Genomic DNA, 21,326 nt, shown 5'->3' on the forward strand with positions numbered 1-21,326 from the left:
CGTAACACATGAAAAAAACTTCTCTTGAAGTTTTTTTGATAATATTTTTGAATTAATAATAAGCACGTTTCCTCAAATATGTTTTTTTAAGGGATTTTTACACAACTGAAATTAATTAAAACATTTTAATCATAAAAGAAGGAAACTCGACATCGTGAAGTATAAAGTCACAGCTTTATTGGAAATTTACAACTTTTCAGTTTCAGCTCATTTTACAATCGACAGTCAACAACATCTGGACTCTAATGTGAAGAAACTAAAGTGACGTCAGATTTTTATCCATCAACCTGCCGTAGTGCCCACGAGCAGAACCAGAGAAATAAAATGAAACCAACAGATGTTTGGTTTACGTTTGGATCCTTCTGACGTTCCTCCTCCAGATGTGAGTAAATTTAAAATTCAAGAACACAAAGAAAAGTTTCAGTCTCTGAGGTGAGGTCAGCTCGTCCACGGATCTTTACCCGTCTTCTCCTGGAAAACACAAACACTTTGTTTACAATCAGCAGCAGACGGCTGAGACGGGCCGACAAGAAGCTGAACACTCACCTGGTACTTCCTGTAGTGCGTCAGGCTGCTGCAGTGCTGCTGTTTGGCTTCGTCCTCGTCGGCGTAGATCACCTGACACAAGTTACAGAAGTAACCGACGACCGGTCGAACGAACTCGGTTCCTGCAGGAGAGAAAAGAACAGCAGGATGAGATGTCTGTGAACGCATCACCGCTGCTGGTCCAATCAAAAAGACGACCCAGGTGGATTTCCTCACCAACAGGTTTGGTGGGTTCCTGCAGCTCTGCAGCGCCTCCTGCAGACTCAGACTGTTGCTGCAGCCGATCAGCAGCAGGTTCCTAAAAACAGACCTCAGATGGTTAGTGAGCTCTGTTGTATTCCTGAGCTGCCGACAACGGTCAAAGTGTGCGTACCTGTTCAGTTTGTGGTTCTGGAGAATCTCCAGTGGAGTCTGGTTGATCTGGACTCTGTGAATCCTCCAGTCCTGGTCCTGGTGTCTCCTCCTCTGATCCTTCCTTCTCCTGAATCTCCATCTTCTCTTCTGGAGCTTCAGCAGCCTTCAGCTCCTGTTTCATCTCAGTCTCATCTGTCTCCGACTCTTCCTTTTTCTTCTTCTTCTCCTCAGGCACAGAGTCGTTCTCATCAGTCTCTTTTCTCTTTGACGTCTTGTGTTCTTCACGTGTTTCAGCTAACGACTCAGTTTCTGGAGTCTTTTCAGCAGTAGAGTCCTTCTCTTCTGTCAGTGCTCTGGAGGATTTGTCTGATGAGTCATGTGACTTCTCCTCTGGACTCTTTCTGGATACCGACTCTTCCTCTGAAGTCTTTTTATTGGCCGACTTGTTCTCTGGTGTTCTCGAGGTCTCTTCAGACGTGTTTTTGCAAACGGATCCCTTTTCTGGAGATTTTCTGGACTCTGACTGTTCTGAAGACTTTTTACTGGCCGTTTTGGACTTCTTCTTTTGACTCTTTTTAGATTTGGACTCTTTGTCTGGAGACTTTTTGTCTGGAGACTTTTTGTCTGGAGACTTTGATTCTTCCTTTTCTGTCTTTTTGGGCGTTGACTCTTGATTCAAAGTCTCTTCAGGTGCAGATTGTTTCTCTGCAGACTTTCTAGATTCTTCCTCTGGAGTCTTTTCAGTTGCAAATTCTTTCTTTCTCGCCTTTCTTGACGTCGTCTCTCTCTCTACAGACTTGGACTCTTTCTCTGGAGTCTTCTCGGGCGTTGACTCTTTCTCCGGAGACTTCTTCGAGGACTCCTTCCTGCCTTCAGACTTCCTGTTGGACTCGTCCTTGTTTAGTCTCTCACTCCTCCTGCTGCTTCGACTCCTGCGCTCGCCCCTCTTCTCCTCGACCACCTGAGCATCAGAAAACCTGTGAAGACAGGATGGACAGGGATTCACAGTGATTCACAGTGAGTGACCACAGATGTGTGACGGGTGAACAGGACTGAATGGAGACAGTTTGGAGATTACTGACCCGTAGCTGAGTCTTTTGTATCTGGTGGACATCTGGACGACGAGTTTGCAGCCCTTTAACGTCACACGTTTGCTGCCCAGCTCTTTAACGGCTCTCTGAGCCTCTGAAGACGTCGACATCTCGATGAAACCCTGAAACACACAAACGATGAAGACCAAGTGACGAGAGGATAAACATCTACTACAGGACAGGACCAGCTCAGCTCCAGACGGGTCAGAACATCATTATATATTATATACAGGTGTAATCCTCCAGCTGTACTCTGATTACCTGACTGTCTGTGTGTGTACTCTGATTACCTGACTGTCTGTGTGTGTACTCTGAACATCACAGAGAGGATCATTTACATCATGTGTTGCAGACATGAGGAGAGGAGAAGCAGATAAACTCACTCCACAGTGAGTTCTGTGGAAGTATCGCACCGGTGTCCCAAAGTCTTTGACCAGGTTGAGGAACTCCTGGTCGGTGTACGGTCGCCGCGGGAGGTTTCTGAAGTAGATCACTCGGTTGGACGGAGACTGGAAACAAAACAACATATATGATCATCAACAGGTCTGAACGACTTAACTGTTGACTAACAGGAGTATAAAATATTTCCTCCTTACTTTGGGTTCATCTGGGTCGTCTTCATCTGCAACAAACAAACCACAACACTCAGCTCAAACTGAAGGATTCAAACATGAGTTACTATATTTCATAACTTTCAGGCTCTGGGTTCACCTCGGTTTTCAGTCTGCTCTTCTTCCAGTTCGTCCAGAGTGATGCAGTTCTCCAGGTCTACTGGGAAGTCTGGTTCCTCCTGCAGACCAACACACAGGACAGAGTCCAATTAGACCAGGATCTCGTGTTTATTGATCCGATATCAGAGATTCAGTTTGGAGAAACAAAACTCAAACTGAACTTTGGGCCAAAAGTAAAGACTTGAACTGAATCGTTACTGAGATGATTTAACTGACCGAGTGTCAGACTGCTGCTGTGCTCACATCATAACAATGATCAATCATTCAGGATCAAACTGGATCAAAAAACTATTTTACCGACCAAACACAGAATTTTATATTAAAACAAAAAACAACTCCACCTCATCGTCCTCCAGCTGAGTCTCTGCCTCCTCCTCCTCCTCCTCCTCCTTCACAGGTTTCTCCTCCTCTAGCTCCTTTTCATTGATGGCTTCCTGTTTCGCCACCTTCTCCTCCTCATCAGCCTTTTCATCCTTCACCTTCTCCTCCTCATCAGCCTTTTCATCCTTCACCTTCTCCTCCTCATCAGCCTTTTCATCCTTCACCTTCTCCTCCTCATCAGCCTCTTCATCCTTCACCTTCTCCTCTTCATCCTTCTCCTGCTCCTCCTCTTTATCTGAAACAAACAACAGTTTCTTTAAATCTGTCACAGCTTCATGTTTTGTGTTTCTCACAGAAGCCCTGAGAGACAAGAGAGGATCTAAATTATTTTATGACTTGTGATCTGGTGGAAAAAAATGTTGCCATGATAAAGTTTCTAAGTTCCTATATTATTTTTTCCATCAGTGGAAAATTCAGGAGATTTTTTGTGAAAAAGTTTTTCTCCTAAAATAGATGTTATGTTTTTACTTGATTCCGCACATGGAACATTTTTCTTCCTCTTGATTTTTCCCCACTTTGTTCTACACACAGAAAATAAATAAAATAAAAATAATAATAATAATAAAAAATCTCAAAATATTCACACTTTTTCAGGCAAAATTTTTTCCGACCTGATCAAAAGTCTACAGAGCCCAGGAGAAGACATGGATGTAGTTTATTTTGGTTAACACACGCCATTTATTCACATTTTATTTCTACTGCTTCTCCGCCAACATTAGCAGGACTACACAAGTTTTTTAAACACAGGTCAACCTGCTAAAAATTGCATACTGGCCCCATTATTCCCACTTCCAGCAGGTTAGGCAGCCCGTCTGTGATTTTTATCTGAAGCGTCACGTTGTACGTCGATGACGTCACGTTGTTACAGAAGAGAAAACAACAACAGCCTAATTGTGAAAGAGGCTTCTGTAAAATGGTGGATACATTATTTTGAGCGTCACAACCCCCGAGACATGACTCGTTTCACTGTCAGAATTTGAGCCATTCAGTCCAATAACATTTGGAAAGTCTAGAAGAATTATTTTATCCCCGTTCAAGTTAGCCGGCTCAGTCGATGATCCAGGTGTTTTCACAGCTGGGAAGTCGGACTTTTTTGTCTTCAGAACACCACTGAGCAGCTTTCATAGGGATGAACGGGGCTCTACCTCCAACACTGTGTCCAGTAATAAAACATCATTAACTGACCACATCCCAAATTCCTTCATCATTTACACGCCACCACTGGATGTTAATAATGCGTCATCACTTTGCGCAGAATTTAGCACGTTGACCCGGGTGTAAATGTTGAGTTTACACATTCACATTGCTCACAAAAGCCCAATCTGATCAGGTTTAAGTGAGATTTTTGACCAGTGGAGAAAAGGTATCAGTAATTTGTGAACCCAAAGCCTGAACATCTGTGAGAGTGGAAAGTCAAAACAGGCCTGGTGTCGTTGATCAAGACCACCTCATTATTAGTTTTTTTTAATTTAGGGATGAGTCACAAAGAAATACGATCTTCCTCCTGAAGCTCCAAAATACAGTGAACAGGCGAGAGCTGACTGACGAGCCGCAGCATCGAGTTCAAGATAGATACGAGTGAATCATGTGCATGTTTATTTCTTTAACACATCCATGTCACCTCCTGGACTCTGAAAATGGATCACCAGGAAAAACTTAAGGTTATTTACATAACCCCGGTTCTCTGAGTAATATGAGTGAGATGTCTCACTATGGGATGCACGCCTCGCTGCAGCCCTCAGAAGCATTAATCTCATTACGCCAATCCTGATTGGCTGGTGAAACGTGTCCGTCCGCCTCAGGTAGTCCCCTCTACCTTAAATAGCGCATGCGGACGGCACCACGTCATTCAAGATAAGCACCTCTTCTCACTCGCCCAAGCAAGAAGGGATGTCTGGTGAGACATCTCACTCATATTACTCAGAGAACCGGGGTTATGTAAATAACCTTAAGTTCTCTTTCATAATATTTCGTTCGATGTCTCACTATGGGATGTGGTAGCTCCCGTATTGCCAGACAAGCTTACCTAACGTCCACCAACCCACAGGGAAAAGTACTCTGTTCCAATCAGGACAGCAAAACCGCGCGTGCCACGCACGGCGCGGAGACGTCCAGCTTATAGAAGCGGACAAAAGTGAGAGGCGAGGACCAACTCGCTGCAGCACAGATGTCCTGAACAGAAACTCCCCTGAATAAGGCCCAGGATGCGGCCAAACCCCGAGTCGAGTGCGCTCGCAGGCCCACAGGTGGCTGCAAACCCTGACTCGTATACGCCAAAGCAATTGCCTCCACCACCCAGTGGGATAGGCGCTGCTTTGTGATAGGTTTTCCCTTATGAGGATTAGCCCAGGAGACGAACAGCTGATCGCTCCTCCTGAAACCCTTTGTCCTATCCATGTAAGTGCGCACCGCACGGACTGGACACAACGCATGTGACCGCTGCTCTCCTGGTGAAGCAGCAAAGGCCACAAGGTCAATAGGAGAAATTGAGCCGACCACCTTAGGCACAAAAGCCGGGTTGGGCTTCAAAATCATCCTTACATCCCCCGGGAAGAGCTGAGCGCATGACGAATGCACCGAAAGCGCATGGATGTCACTAACCCGTTTAGCCGAAGCCAGAGCCAGCAACAACACTGTCTTGAGAGACACGTGTTTCAAGTCTGCTCCCTCCAGTGGCTCAAAGGGAGGTCCTTTAAGACCCTCCAGAACCACAGCCAGATCCCATGGTGGTACCAGTGGTCTGGACACGGGGAGAAGCCTGCGCGCTCCCTTCATAAAACGGCAAACCAGCGGGTGCTGGCTCGCTGTTTGCTTCCCAAACCCCACGTGACAGGCGGCGATAGCTGCCAAGTACACCTTAACCGTGGAGAAGGCTTTTCTTTTGTCAATCAGGTCCTGCAAGAATGATAATATCACTCCTACTGGACACTGAAAGGGAATGTGGCCATTTCTGTGACACCACCCCTCAAACACTCTCCACTTACAGTCATACAGGGACCTAGTGGAGGAGGCTCGAGCACTTTGTATGGTGGAAATCACGCGCTGTGAGAGTCCCACAGCTGACAGACTGAGCCACTCAGGGGCCAAGCCCACAGCGCCATGCGTTCTGGGTGCGGGTGGAAGACCGTCCCCACCCCCTGCGATAGCAGGTCCCTGCGCAGCGGGAGCTGCCAGGGCTGAGCGCACAGCAACCGATATATCTCCGCCAGCCAATGCATCGCAGGCCAATGCGGAGCTATCAAAATCAGTGCGTGGCCGTGCTCCCTCACTCTGGACAGAGTGGGGGGTATCAAGGCCAGGGGGGGGAACGCGTAAAGAAGCTCGTGCGGCCAGGCGTGCGCTAGTGCGTCGACGCCGAGGGGAGCATCCATGCTGCGCAGAGAGTAAAACAGCGCGCACTGCGCGTTTCCTCTCGACGCGAACAGATCCACCGTGGCCCGACCGTAACGGCCCCATATCTGTTCCACAATTTCCGGGTGTAGCGTCCACTCCCCGTATACTGGCGCGCCCCTGGACAACAGGTCCGCGCCTGTGTTCAGGGCTCCTGGGACGTGCGTCGCTCTCAGGGAGAGGAGACGACCGCAGCTCCACAGGATCAGTTTGCGTGCCAGCATGTACAACCGACGGGAGCGTAACCCCCCCTGACGGTTGATGTACGCCACTGTTTTCGTATTGTCCGTCCTCACCAGGACATGATGACCCGTGAGAGACGGAAGGAAATGTTTCAGGGAGAGGAACACCGCTGACAGTTCCAGAAAATTTATGTGAGACCGCTGGAGGTCCACACTCCAGTGGCCCCTCACAGACCGGCCCTCGTGAATTCCGCCCCAGCCCGTCAGGCTGGCGTCCGTAGTGACCACCTTCCTGGACAAGACGGAGCCCATGGGCACCCCTTGTGTCAGAAAGGACGGGACGCGCCAGTGGCGCAGCGCCCTGGCGCACCCTGGTGTGACCAGTATCCTCCGTGCGCCATGACGCACGGGATCTAGCCCGCATGAGGCCACCCAAAGCTGGAATTCCCTCATGTGGAGGCGACCAAGATGGACTACGAGAATGGCAGACGCCATCAGCCCGAGTAATCGAAGACACAATCTGAATTGAACAGATTTGCCTGGATGAAAGAGCGCGAGACATGCCCTGAAATTTTTCACCCGCTCCGCCGAGAGGCGCGCTGTGAAAGTCACCGAGTCCAGAGATAATCCCAGAAAGATTATGCCCTGCGCTGGGGATAGCATGCTCTTTTCCGCGTTTATCACGAAACCCAGATCGATTAGGTGACGTGTGAGAATACGCGTGTGCGCCCTGGCCTCCTGCTCCGACTGTGCCAACAGCAGCCAATCGTCCAGATATGTGGCCAAGCGGATGCCCTGCCGTCTCAGTGGGGCTATTGCCGCTTCTGTGCACCGCACAAACACCCTCGGGCTTAATGACAGACCGAAAGGGAGCACGCGGTACTCGTAACAGCTCCCTTGGAAAGCGAATCTCAGATACTTTCTGTGGGGAGGATAAATCGGGATATGGAAATACGCGTCTTTCAGATCGACAGAAGTGAACCAATCGTTCTGTCTCACAAGGCGCAGCAGGGATGCGTGCGTAAGCATCCTGAACTTGTATTTCCTGAGATATTTGTTCAGAGCACGTAAATCCAGGATAGGGCGAATACCGCTCCCCCCCCGTTTGGGGATCAGAAAATACCTGGAGTAAAAACCGCTCTGACACTGTGCGGGAGGGACGACACAAATTGCTCCTTTGTTTAACAGTGAGAGGATTTCCTCCTGTAAAACGCGAGCTGACTCTCCCTGAGCCTGGGAGTGTATTATACCGGCGAATCGCGGAGGAACAGCTGAGAACTGCAGCCTGTATCCCCTCGCGATCGTCCTCAACACCCAGGGTGGAGCTGCGAGCGCGGCCCATCTCTCGCATCTGAGGGAGAGAGTGGACACGCACCGCAGCCCCTCCACCATGAGAGGCTCCAGCCGCGGTGCGGTGGGGCTCTCCCTTGGTGGAGTAGTGACATGGCTCCCGGGCGGTGCTGTGCATTTCCGCCTGGGAGGACAGCGCAGCAGCGGGGACCCCACAGCCCCCCACACGGGAAAAGCCGCAGCTTTCCGCCGAGGGGGGACAGCGGATGTCGCCACCGCGCTGCTTATTCTGATAGTTTTGGCTTTTTTTATTAGCTGCGCCCTCGGCACTCGGCCTGGATGCGACAGCGGAACACAATTTATTTTCTTTATGAAAACTTGTGTGTGTGTGCGTGCTTGTGGACATGAGTGAGGGGCAACTGCTGAACCCTCTGCCGTCAAATGTCCGTCTCTCCCGGCTTGCTCTGGCAAGGTCCGTGGCAGCTGGGAGACGGGGGCGTGGGGGGCCCCTGAGCGCACGCTCGAAAGCCGAACAGGTGGAGCTGGAGAACGGGGAACTTCCAGCTGCATCACCGGTGAAGAGAGGAGCCTTCAGGCCGCTCTCTTCTTCCTCCTGGCCTGGTTAGTGGCAGCTTGCGCGGGCTGTGCCGGCGGAGCTGCAGCCGGGGCCGAGGGTTTCTTGGACCAGCCGGCCCGGCTGGGCAGGGGAGGTGGGGCGGGCCGGGGTTTCGACAGTTTAGGTATTTTAAACTGCGAAACTTGGGCAGCAGCCTGCGCGAAGGTTTTCCGCTGTGCAGGCGGAGAGGGAGCTTGGGGCTTTCGAGGGAGGCAGAGCTGGAGAGCTTCGTCTTCCTTCTTTTTGGCTTCACACCGCCGTTGCATCGAAGCCAACGCGGAACCAAAAATCCCCTCCGGGACAATGGGCATGTCCAGGACGTCGTCCTTCTCTCTGTCTGACAGGTTGGCGAGGTTGAGCCACCGCGCTCGTTCCTGCAGAACCATTGCCCCCATCGACCTTCCCGTGGCCTGGACCGCACAGCGTTGGATACGGAGGCACAGGTCGGTGATGACCGGTTTCTCCTCCCACGTAGCTGGGTCCTGAGTTTGCACAAAATCCTTGCATAACTCAGCCTGATAAGCCGTGAGCAGGGAGAGGACATTGAGCGCTCTGGCCGAAAGCGCCGCCGCCTTGTATGCCTTTTCAGTCAGAGTTGACTGAAAACGGTCAGACTTGGATGGCAGGCTGGGGCTCCGGGAGGACACCGCTGACAGCCGTGGGTGAAGGTGCGCTGCAACGAGTGGCTCCATCGGAGGCATGCGGAGCAGACCCAGGCTCTCCATCGCTTCACAGTCGAGGGACGAGGCTCCGGGGATCGGGCTCCTGCTGCTGTAAGGGCGGTCTCTCCATGAGCGCGCCACCTCATCCAGCAGCTCTGGGAAGACAGGGAGACGTTGCTTCGTTGCACTCTTAGCCAAGGGCAATTTCTTCCCCTCGTAGCGGGATCTGGTGGTCTCAGCTACGACAGCGGGCCAGGGGATATCCAGTCGGGCAGCAGCGCGTTTGCACACGTCGAGCAGGTCCGAGCTGGGGAGGGGAGAAGCTGGTGTGCTACTCTCATCTCCATCCCGAGAGGCGACGGAGGCCGCGGGCTGTGCAGCCCGGGCCGGAGTGATGAAGATGTCGTCCTCTTCTTCATCCTCTGAGATGAGGAGTTCCGAGGCGCCATCGTCATCGTCCCCATAGTCCAGTTCCAGGACGTCTTCCTCCTGCGGGGGATCCGCGGCTAGGTCGAGCTGGGAGCCCCAGCTGGCGCTAGCCTCCGGTATCGCCACCGCAGCGACCTCCATCTCCTCTCCGCCTTCGACGGCGGGGCCGCCGGGAGGGAGATAGGGGTCATGTCCAGACAAGCTAGCCTGGCGGGCTAGCCGTCTGCGGAGACTCTTGACGGTGAACACCGCACAGTGTTGACACGAGCCGGGGACGTCGATAGCTAGCCGGGCGTGTTGCAGCCCCAGGCAGCTCGAGCAGACCTGGTGTGGATCCGTACTCGATATCTTATTCCCGCAACGACAGAGTCGGGCCCCAGAGTCTCCGTGCCCTCTGGTGTGAGGGGATTTAGCCTCCATTCCTCGCGAGCTGGTGTGCAGGCGGGGAGTCGAGGCAGTTAGCTGGTGTGCTAACGTGAAGAAGCCGAAAAATTAGCTGGTGTGCTAATACTCAGTGCTCGAACTGCCGTGGTGGGGCGTCGAGGACAGTGCTGGCCAAGCTGTGGAGAGCAAGGGAAGCACTGGTTCGATCTGGTGTGATCGATGAAGCACAGAAAAAGATATCCAAAAAGCTAGTAGCGCCCGGCGACGGAAGCTAAATAAGGTCCGCCTGTGGACAGTTTAGCTAGCTAGCCTTGGACGTGAGATATGCTCCGAGTGAGAAGAGGTGTTTGAATGACGTGGTGCCGTCCGCATGCGCTATTTAAGGTAGAGGGGACTACCTGAGGCGGACGGACACGTTTCACCAGCCAATCAGGATTGGCGTAATGAGATTAATGCTTCTGAGGGCTGCAGCGAGGCGTGCATCCCATAGTGAGACATCGAACGAAATATTATGAAAGAGAACTAAGTTCTCACTTGCCCCTCAGGGCTTCTGTAGTTCCTACCTTCATCAGGTGAGTTTTTCTCTGCAGCTTCCTCCTCCTCATCTTCATCCTCTAATTCAGCATCATCCAGAGTTTCCACATCGTCCTCCTCCAGAGTCTCTCCGTCCTCTCCGATCACCTCCATCCCCTCGATGTCGCTTTCCTCTGCAGACGACCTGCAACAACAACAACACACGTTCACTTCCTGTTTCAGTTTCTCCTCAAGATTCAAACTTTCACTCTTTTATTCACAACTCCACTGACTGACTGACTGACTGAAGGACTGACTGAAGGACTGACTGACTGAAGGACTGACTGCAAGACTGACTGACTGACTGACTGACTGACTGAAGGACTGACTGACTGCAAGACTGACTGACTGACTGACTGACTGACTGAAGGACTGACTGCAAGACTGACTGACTGAAGGACTGACTGAAGGACTGACTGACTGAAGGACTGACTGACCGACTGACTGACTGAAGGACCGACTGACTGACTGAAGGACTGACTGACTGACTGACTGAAGGACTGACTGAAGGACTGACTGACTGACTGAAGGACTGACTGACTGAATGAAGGACTGACTGACTGACTGAAGGACTGACTGACTGAATGAAGGACTGACTGACTGACTGACTGAAGGACTGACTGACTGACTGAAGGACTGACTGACTGAATGAAGGACTGACTGACTGAAGGACTGACTGACTGACTGAAGGACTGACTGACCGACTGACTGACTGAAGGACCGACTGACTGACTGAAGGACTGACTGACTGACTGACTGAAGGACTGACTGAAGGACTGACCGACTGACTGAAGGACTGACTGACTGAATGAAGGACTGACTGACTGAATGAAGGACTGACTGAAGGACTGACTGACTGAATGAAGGACTGACTGACTGAATGAAGGACTGACTGACTGACTGACTGAAGGACTGACTGACTGAAGGACTGTACAACAGGAGAAACTCACTCTGCCTCCTCCTCAGTCTGCTGCTTCTCTTCAGCCTCAGGTTTGGACTCTGTGACAGGATCTGGATCTGGATCAGTCCTGGACTCAGTGACTGTGGAGAGAAGAAGTGAATCATCACGTTGGCTGATGGTTTAGATTAAACTTTTTTTGTCCCTGCTGTAACACATGAACCATCATAATATCAGGTCGCTCCAGGTGTTCACATTCTGTTTGAATCCGGGTTCGACTGAGAAGAACTGTAGAACTTTGTGTTAAACTGATGGTTAAATAAAGCTTATTACTAGATTCATAAAACAATAATATGAACACACTGACTGGAGTCCTGCATCGATTATATATAGTTTACATTACAGGGTCGTCATAGTAACCAACATGACTCCAAACAGGAAACAGAACTTTAACCCTCCTCAGAACCCGACGTGTGAAACATTCTGATGAATCGTTTCAGTTAAAACGCTTTCTCACCAGTCGGCTCAGTTTTCACTGTGACCACAGACTCTCCTCTGGACCTGGACCTGGACCTGGACCTCTTCTCTTTGCTGGACTTTTCCCTGGACTTAGACCTGATTCTGGTCCTCTTGTCTCTGCCAAATTTATCTTTGGACCTGGACCTCCTTTCTTTGCTGGACTTGTCTTTGGATTTTTCTCTGGACTTAGACCTGGTTCTGGTCCTCCCGTCTCTGCTGGATTTATCTGTGGACCTGGAACTGTCTGTTTTCTCTTTAGTGGACCTTTCTCTGGATCTGGACCTGGACTTTTTCTCTTTTGTGGACTTTTCTCTGGACCTGGACCTGGTTCTGGTCTTCCTTTCTTTGGATCTGGACTTTTTCTCTTTCATGGACTTTTCTCTGGACCTGGACCTGGTTCTGGTCTTCCTTTCTCTGGATCTGGACTTTTTCTCTTTCATTGACTTTTCTCTGGACCTGGTTCTGGTCTTCCTCTCTCTGGATCTGGATCTGGACCTGTACTTTTTCTCTTTCGTGGACTTTTCTCTGGACCTGGATCTGGTTTTGGTCTTCCTCTCTTTGGACCTGGACCTGGTTCTGGTCTTCGTCTCTTTGGACCTGGACCTGGTTGTGGTCTTCCTCTCCTTGGACCTGGACCTAGTTCTGGTCTTCCTCTCTTTGGACCTGGACCTGGTTCTGGTCTTCGTCTCTCTGCTGGACTCCTCCTGGTCTTTACTCCTCCTCCTCTTCTTCCTCTCTGTCGTCTTGTCATCTTTCTCTCGGCTCGAGCTTCTCGTCCTCTTCGTCGTTTCCTCTTCGTACCTTTTAGCCGATGCAACCCGCCTGCAGGAGGAAGAATCAATACTGATCATTAATCAATGGATTGGAAAGAGCTGATGGATCTGTCGGGTCTGGTACTCACATGAGGCTCTTGTATTCTCCAGAGAAGGAGACTTTGATGCAGTCGTTGTTGATCCTCAGAGTGTTGGAGGAATAATAGTCCACCAGTTTCTGAGCGTCAGGAGTGTTTTTCATCTCCACAAATGCCTGAAAAACAAAACTGAAGTTACAGTGAAGTACAGCAGAACTGTGTGGTTCTGATACCACTGATACTGAAGGAGGACTTGTTTATCTACAGAAGTACGATGTTTTATAGTGTCAGTAAACCTATTGTCATGTGTTGCAGACAGATTTAAATCAGGTGTTTGTCAGACCTTCAGTTGGTTTCTGATGATTATTGATTCTGATTGGTTCTCTTTATTGTGAGCTGATTTTTCTCATCATCCTACGTGATGGAACATTAAAACCATTAATAAAAGGAATAACTTTACACATCGAGCTGACCCAGACTGGAACAGACCAGAGACACAGGTACGTGTAGGTGTGACATGATATTCAGTCTGATTCTGACAGAAATGTGTCACTAATTCATTTTGTCGGTCTTCTTAAAGTGCTGAATAACATGATGATGTCACAGTGAGGTTGACCTTTAACCTTTTGGATGTTAAGTATCATCACTTCATCGATTTATAATATCTGTTGTCATAATCATTGTATGAATTCTTGAATTAAGGACAACAATGTGTTTCGTGAGGTCACAGTGACCTTCGACCTCCAAAATCTGATCAGTTTGTTCTGTAAAATCCTGGAGCCGTTTTACTGAGATACTGGTCCCGACTATCGCTGGTGTGGAGACATTAAACATTAAGTGTTAAACGAGCTGGAAGATTCTTCATTCGGCTGTTTTCCTGTACGGCTGTTCTGATACCATTGCCTTGACTCCAGAGTTTAGGGAGTCACGGCACGGTGCTGCAACACGTGTCTGTTGTTTTAATCAAAGGTTTGTCAGGATTCTGTTGTTTTTTGAATAAAAAGATATTTTCTAAAAGGTTTGGTGTTTGTTTTGATGACAGCTTTTCTCCTGAGCTGCACTTTTTATGGACACAACAGCAAACCAACCAATATCCTGATAGTTGAATATTTGAATATTTCAGCTCGACTGTAAAGTGTCGCTGAGCGTCTGAACACAACAATCAAAAAACTTGTGTTTCTCTGTCCTCACGTCAGTCGACCTCATCAGGACATTTACATCTCATGACGAGCCTCCACAGGCCGAACAGAAGCAGAACAGACTGACGGGTCTCACCATGGATGGCAGGAAAAGGGTGTAGAGCGGCGAGCCGAAGCGTTTGACCACGCTCATCAGATCTGATTGGCCGTTCTCTTCTGTCGGAGCCGGAGTGAAACTCACCACCCGAGAGCTCTGAAGAGACACACACATGTCAAACATCAAACACTTGATCTGGTCCTTCAGAGGGCAGCTGTGTGTCAGGTGGAGATGAAGATACAGCTGGAACGAGCGCCGGTATTCACGTTTACAGGTGTGTCCTAGAAAAAGCAGCTGAATCTTTAGCAGTTGATGAGAACAATTAAACAAACAACATGTTTTAACACATTTCTGATTTAATTCTACTTTATCTCACCTCAAAAATGATTAAATCAAAGGCTGCAAGGATTGTTGTCATTGCTGATTATTTACTTCATTAATTGTCTTGTTCTGATCTTCAGTTTACTGTCAGTGGAAAGAAACCATCAGAGTGGACACTAATAGTTGAAAACTAATCGATTTAATCGTCATTAGTTTTGTCAGCAGCTCCGTGTGTCCTGCTGCCAGCCGTCAGTCACCTGCAGGGATTCAAACCTCACAAATAGACAGAGAGCTGAGTCGTGTTCCTTCAGCGGGAGCTGCTGGTTGGATGATTATCTACCTGGAGGAAGGTGAAGGTGTTGGTGATCCTGAACTCCATCTGCTGTCCGTTCACAGTTGGAGGATAGTTGACGTGGAACTTCACCAGGTCTTTGGCCTGATCGATGGAGCCGAGCTCCACAAACGCCTGCAGAGGTCCAACATTATACTTTAGTCTACAACATGTGGATTTGTCAACACTATAAAGTAATTTATTTCATTTTGCATCCGAAACAGTCTGTCTGCAAGAGACAAGATCACTCCTGCTTGAATCTTCCTGTGTGTGATGAAGCTAGTGGACTCACTAAAGATGGAAACATGAGGATCTTGACGATCTTCCCGAACGGCTCAGTCAGTTTCCTCAGGTACGCCTCGTCCACAGAGTTGGCTGGAAACTTCACACACACCACTTTACCTTTGTCTGACATCTGTGAGGACACGAGGACACGCGCACACACACACACACACACACACACACACACACACACACACACACACCATGTTAATCATACAGGAGCAGCTCGACTGAGAAGTAAAGCTTCTTTAGAGTCTCTACCTTTTTCTGAGACTTCTTATTGGCTGGCAGCTCTGTCAAACACAGAAAACGACAGACGTGAGCTCAGTGATGAGGAGAAGCCGTGACCAACAACATACAGAAAACAGTAAGGAGTGTTTACTGGAGTCCTGATCGGCCGTCTGAGGCTGCTGGCCCGGTTTGTCTTCATCCTTCCTCTTCTCTGATTGGTTGTCGGTCCTTAAATGAGAGGACATGTTTGTAATGTGAGTTCATCCTAATTAAACCTGATAACTAACTAGTGTCCAGGGTCGTTATGGACATGACACTGACGTGTGACACTGACCTGCTGACTGTCTCCATGCGACAGTCCCAGTTAGGAAACCTGCAGAGACACAACACAGTTAGAGATAAAGTCTAAACTTTAAATGTTTAATTCACACACAGTCAGTCCCTCCAGGGAGTCACAATCACAACAATTAACACAAATTCAACCAATCCTGTGTGACCTTAAACTTTTATCCCATCAGAGCCGTCCTCAGTGCAAAAGCCATAAATGTACGTCTCCAAACTCACTTCCTTGTTTTACAAACGCTTCACATTTTCCATCAGCTGTTCCTGCTGAAGACCATCGGCCGGCTCCACACAGTGAGCTTTAAGGAGAGGATTAAAGTCCAACAGCTGACTGAACCTCACACATCAAACCATAAAGCTCACTGACTCCACGCAGGTCCAACCGTTCAAGATAACTGTGTGTGCAAACCACTCAGAAGCAGAACATGAAGTCGAACACATATCAAACTGATCAACAGCGGTATCAGAGAGCGAGCAGCCATGAACCTGAGTGCTTACTTCTGGAAACTTACAACGAATTAAAACATCTGATCACAAAAAAAAGGCTGAGAGACTGAATGTGTGAGCAGGAACTAACTTCAACTGTCATACTGTACTTTGGGCAGCTCAGCTGGTGAGTCTGAGCTCTCAGCAGGGACGTGGGTTCACCTGTTTAATGAGTCTCCAGGTGAAGATTTGTACCATGTGAGGACGTCACTGGACATCAATACGGAACGTTAAAGACGTTTACACAGTTAATGTTATCGTAGGGCCTCATGTCACCGGCCTACCCCCAAGACACATCAATACATTTATCATTGTATCATTTATCCATCTCATTGTTTATTTCTTATTTGACTTGATTGACTCTAAACATTCATTTTTCTGACTGCTGCTCAGTGGGAAAGTCAGTGTTACAGAAACAGCTCACGTTCAGGAGAACGGACTGGGTCAGTTTCCAGCGTGAGCTGTCGTAGTAAGTGAGCTTGTTTAGAGAACTGAGGACATAAGCCTGGAGTCCATGATGTTCAGCATGATGTTGGTGAGGGAATACAAACTACAGTCATCACAGGACACACCTGAAGAACGGCTCAAACACCTGGAGAACAAATCATCATGACAGACGTGGGTCAGTGGTTCTGGTTCAGATAAGTCTCCAGGAAATGGATGTAAATGTATGTAACATCAGAAAGTGTAAAAACATCTGAAACATCATGACATCACTGTTCTTCGTGACGCCAGGTGTTTTGGACTGTTCTACATGACACCAGGTGTTTTGGACTGTTCTACGTGACATCAGAGGACAGATGAGGTTTAAAGACTGACCGCTGCAGCAGGCCCAGCTGTCCGTCTGCATGCTGAGCACCGTTGATGTGTTTGATCCAAACCTGAAACACAAGAAGCACAAAAATAAACTGTCACCGTCTCCACCTGATGTCCCATCATGCTCTGCAGCAGGAGGGCTGATAATCACCCCCCCCCGACCCATCAGACAGAGAGAGTGCAGGAGGACTCTGACCTTTAACCTCCTTTATTCAAACATGTCTACAGTAGTACTGTTACAACCCGAACCCCCCCACACAGGAGGAGGAGGAGGAGTACTTACCCTCTCTGACATCACAGTGATGTCACACAGAGAGCACGAGTACGGGTACCACGGCGGAGTCGTCCCGTGAAAGTCCAGAGCTTCCAGTTCGGAGGGCATGGTGCTTCTCGTGGAAGAGGAATCAGACTCGGGGCGCCCCCCGTGGGGTTTCTGATGGAACTGCTCAGGAGGAGGAGCTGACCTGTGATCAGCTGATCCCGGCTCAGAGAAACGTGAAGAACGAGTTCTTTTGGCTCCTCCTGCTGAGCTGAAAGAGTTTCGGTCCTGAGAGGGACCTGGACTGGCATCTCTGCCTGTCTTACCATACTCAGAGGGTCCCGGTCTGTGGTGGTAGTCCACCACGGAGCTAGAGGAGGATGATGATGATGATGAAGGAGGCTGGACCTTGACAAAGCCAGTGGTCCTGGGGTTCCCCCAGCGGTCCAGGTCAGATGAAAGAGGACTGGGTGTGACATGGCCCAGCGGGTACTGGAGCGGCTGGCTGCGGTGATGATCCCAGTTGGTGGCGGACGAGTTGACGGCTGGTCGACCTGCAGAGCTGCGAGGATAAGAGGAGGAAGAGGAGGAGGAGGAAGGAGCAATGGGAGCAAGAGGTGCGACGGGGCCCCTCTTCCCTTTGATCTGTTGGAGGACGTGAGGCAGAGACTCGACGGTGAGGACGTCTTCGGGTAGCTCGGCGAGCAGAGCCAGGTCGGCGGGCTCCAGACCGCAGCTGCTCAGGATGCTGAGGGCGCCGTCCTGCGACCACTGAGCTCCTCTGGAGGACGAGGAGGAGGAAGACGACGGGAAGGACGAGGAGAAGGACTCCTGGGGCGGCTTGTAAAAGTCGTGGTCCGGTGGGGCATGACGGCGGTCTGAAGAGCTGTAGGGTCCAGGATCAGGTCTGAGATCAGAGTCGAGCGGCGGTCGTCTGTACGGGTAGTTGTGAGACATGATGGGAGGAGAAACGCTCGCGGCGTTTCCTGCAGACAGAAGGTGTCAGGGAAGACAGGAGATGTAAAATGTGACTTACAGAAACTGAAAGGTTGAAGACGGTTCATCCTGAAAGAAAATCACTGAGCAGGACGAGCTGATCAGGTCTGAGACACAGCAGACACCTGAGGACTGATATATATGAAACACAAGGCTCAGATACAGAAACGGACGGCAATCCATCTGAATCACAGATGTGTTTCACTCTCAGCACAAACATGTTTCAGATTCTCACAGAAATTCTAAAAGAAATTTAGAAAAAAGTTCTCAAATGTGTTTCTGCTGCACAAGTATAAAATACATCATGTATGTATTCACAGTATTTATAATCAGAAACACATCTGGATGTTTTTACATCCTGATGAACCTGCGTTTACTTTATTATCTGCAGCCAATCAGACGTCTCCTTCCGTTTGCATACCAACCAAACATGCTATCATTTGAATGACACACCTGCAGGAGCAGGTGAGCACTGGGACAGTCTTCACCAAGCAGCCTGATGTCTATATGTTACTACATCACTGCACTTCCACCTCATATTATAACTTGTATCCACTCTGTATCGTGTAGGAGATTTGTTTATGTATTTACTGCATAATGTACTACATCATATCCAGATTAGATTATTATAAACTTTAGAACAAATTACTCAAGTTCTGTCCTTAAGTACAATTTTCAGGTACTTAATACGTCTACTCCAATATATTTATTTGAAGCATTTAGTTACAAGTTACTTTGCAGACTTAGATAATTTTATAGTTTATAGGATGTTAGTTGTGACGTGTTACCAGTCAGATGATGTGGGCGGGACAGTGTGTGAGAAGAAGCTGCATCAGAGTCAAAGTAACACATTTTTAAATCAGTTTATTTTATCTGCAGTCTGACAGAAACATCACAGATACTGTAACTGGAGAAATGTTGAATATTGGCCATATAATCTGTCAGAGACTGACACATTTACATGATAGACTTGTGCTCATGTTAACTAATGTGCATTGTCCCTTCTTTAAACAAAATAAACAAACAAGCCCCTGATTAGATACAAAGTATAATGAGATAATCATCCTATAAAACACTCTGATGTACACCGTTATATCTGACAGTGTCGATCTAACAGATACTTTGCAGTATTACTTAAAGTACACTAACTGTAGGTACTGTATGTTTACTGCTACTGTGTGTAACGTTGAGTTTTGTTGCTCTTGTATATTCTATTATTTTATATACAGTATGTTTAAAGCCACATTATGCAGAAATGCCTGCCTGCCCTCTCTATCTTCACTGTGTTCTGGGAGCTTATTTTCTTATTGAAACAGTTTGTATTATTACCTCATTAATGTAATCTACAAAACTACACAGAGCTGCTTTATCACTGTACATTCATCATACTTAGTGAAGTAGTGATGATCACAGTGAACCTGAGGCAGATGTGTCAGACGTCACCGTGGGTCAGAACCTCCGCAGTATCATTACCAGCAGACAGCCGACGGGTCAGTTACATCAGAACATGAAACACTTCACAGAACCGCAGACACTTAAGTCTGAATACCGTTTATAAGCTAATGCTACTGAACATCTGAAGCTAAGTTGGTTAAGCTAGCGGTGAATGAATCCCTGTGGATTCACGGAGCTTCTGTGTGGATTTAATCTCCATCATCTGCACGAGACGAGACATTGTTTTTATCATGCTAACAGCGTTAGCTTTCCGAGCGTCAACACAGTTAGCTAACGGCTAACGACCGACAGAAAGATGAGCTGAGCAGCGGGCTTACCTTCAGTGAAACACCGGCCTCTTTAAAACAGCTCCGAGTGGTTTATTAGGTCAGGAAGCAAGAAGTGACAACTTTGTTTAAACTGCAGAAAGAGGAGCTAACAGCTAACAGCTAACTGACTGAGGATTCTTCTTCTTCTTCTTCTTCTTCTTCTACGTTTTATTGACGGTCTTTAAACCAAGTGATGCTGCACCACCGCCTCCTGCTGCTGTGGAGGACTCACTGCGATTAAATACAATATAAATAAAAACAAAATACAACTATTAATAAAATAAAACCATAAAAATAAATAAAATAAAATCATAACTACAATAAAATAAAATAAAATAAAATAAATTGTCTAAGGTTTATACTGAAGTCTATCTAACTGCTGCAGACGGTTACCTGTACAGAGAAAAATAAAGTTGATTTGAAATGAAATGAATAAATTAAACTTTACATTCTTATGTTGTCTGAAATCATCAGTCAGTTTTAATAAAATAATAGGCATTAAAAATCTCAATTTAATCTCAATTCTTTGAGATATTCTCACTGAGGGGTCTGAATATCTCGTGTCATATGATGTTTGAGCACCAGGTGACGCCGTAGGACCAGTTTTCAAACCAAACACTGTCCAAAGTGATAAAAGACACTTTGAGCTCTTCTTCTTCATCAGCTGGTGATTCAAACCTGCAGAGTGAAAACTAATAAGATCTACAGATGCATCCAACACTGGAGGTTTCACAGAACACAGCTTTATAATAATCAAACTGTTTGTTTGAAATCTATTTTATGTAGCCTATAAAATGACTTTTAGTTTTCTGTGTCTGGCCTCTAGAATAAAACCAACGCTTCCAGCAGCAACAGTAGACGGATCAACAGTACTACTATAATAATAATATATAACATTATATTATAATCTCAGATGGTCTCATGTTCACTTTATTGTGTGTAATTTCACACAGATAGTTTTAAAGATCACAACATTTACTGAACTACTTGAACAACAAAGATGGTTTAATATGACTTTTGAATAATGTGATTCTGTTTTTACTTTATTATGATAAGATGAAAATAAGATGATTACCCATCAGGTCAAAATACAGTTATTTACAAATATAGTTGTTCATCGTCGGTTCAGTGGATTTAGTTCTGGAGCTTTCTGTGCCGTCACGTGGACTTCATCAGCAGGTGGAGGTGATCAAATACAGGATGCATTTAATAAAGAGAAGCATAAACGATGACAGACGTGTAGATATAAGTAGTAAGTAGTAAGTAAACCACAGCAGTCAGATGGTGTTAGAGGTGAGACAGCAGGCGGCGCCACAGACCACACGGTGAACGGGTCAGCGTCTGTCTGCTTCACTCTGATGAGTCTG

The 21,326-nt window shown here is 47.8% G+C and overlaps 1 protein-coding gene across 3 annotated transcripts; it reads right to left on the reverse strand.

Annotated features, from left to right (window-relative positions):
* Positions 1 to 155: 155 nt before the first annotated feature.
* matr3l1.1 (matrin 3-like 1.1) lies at positions 156 to 20,086 on the reverse strand. 3 transcript variants are annotated; one of them, XM_073486827.1, is made up of 23 exons: positions 19,969 to 20,086; positions 17,225 to 18,186; positions 16,945 to 17,006; positions 15,632 to 15,670; positions 15,449 to 15,525; positions 15,328 to 15,359; positions 15,077 to 15,199; positions 14,794 to 14,919; positions 14,172 to 14,288; positions 12,948 to 13,072; positions 12,611 to 12,868; positions 12,045 to 12,502; positions 11,580 to 11,670; positions 10,620 to 10,774; positions 3,064 to 3,338; positions 2,703 to 2,781; positions 2,588 to 2,613; positions 2,282 to 2,500; positions 1,983 to 2,113; positions 920 to 1,877; positions 763 to 844; positions 547 to 668; positions 156 to 471 (listed from the first exon to the last, which is right to left on the reverse strand). In XM_073486827.1, the coding sequence occupies exons 2-23, from the start codon at positions 18,155 to 18,157 to the stop codon at positions 439 to 441; spliced, it is 4,521 nt and encodes a 1,506-aa protein (XP_073342928.1). In that variant the 5' UTR covers positions 18,158 to 18,186; positions 19,969 to 20,086; the 3' UTR covers positions 156 to 438. The 3 variants fall into 3 exon arrangements, with proteins under 3 accessions (XP_073342928.1, XP_073342927.1, XP_073342926.1); XM_073486826.1 differs by having other exon boundaries at positions 2,375 to 2,500; positions 12,045 to 12,868; XM_073486825.1 differs by having other exon boundaries at positions 12,045 to 12,868.
* Between the last annotated feature and the right edge of the window lie 1,240 nt (positions 20,087 to 21,326).

The sequence above is a fragment of the Pagrus major genome, chromosome 18 (assembly GCF_040436345.1).
Source record: "Pagrus major chromosome 18, Pma_NU_1.0".
Taxonomy (NCBI): domain Eukaryota; kingdom Metazoa; phylum Chordata; class Actinopteri; order Spariformes; family Sparidae; genus Pagrus; species Pagrus major.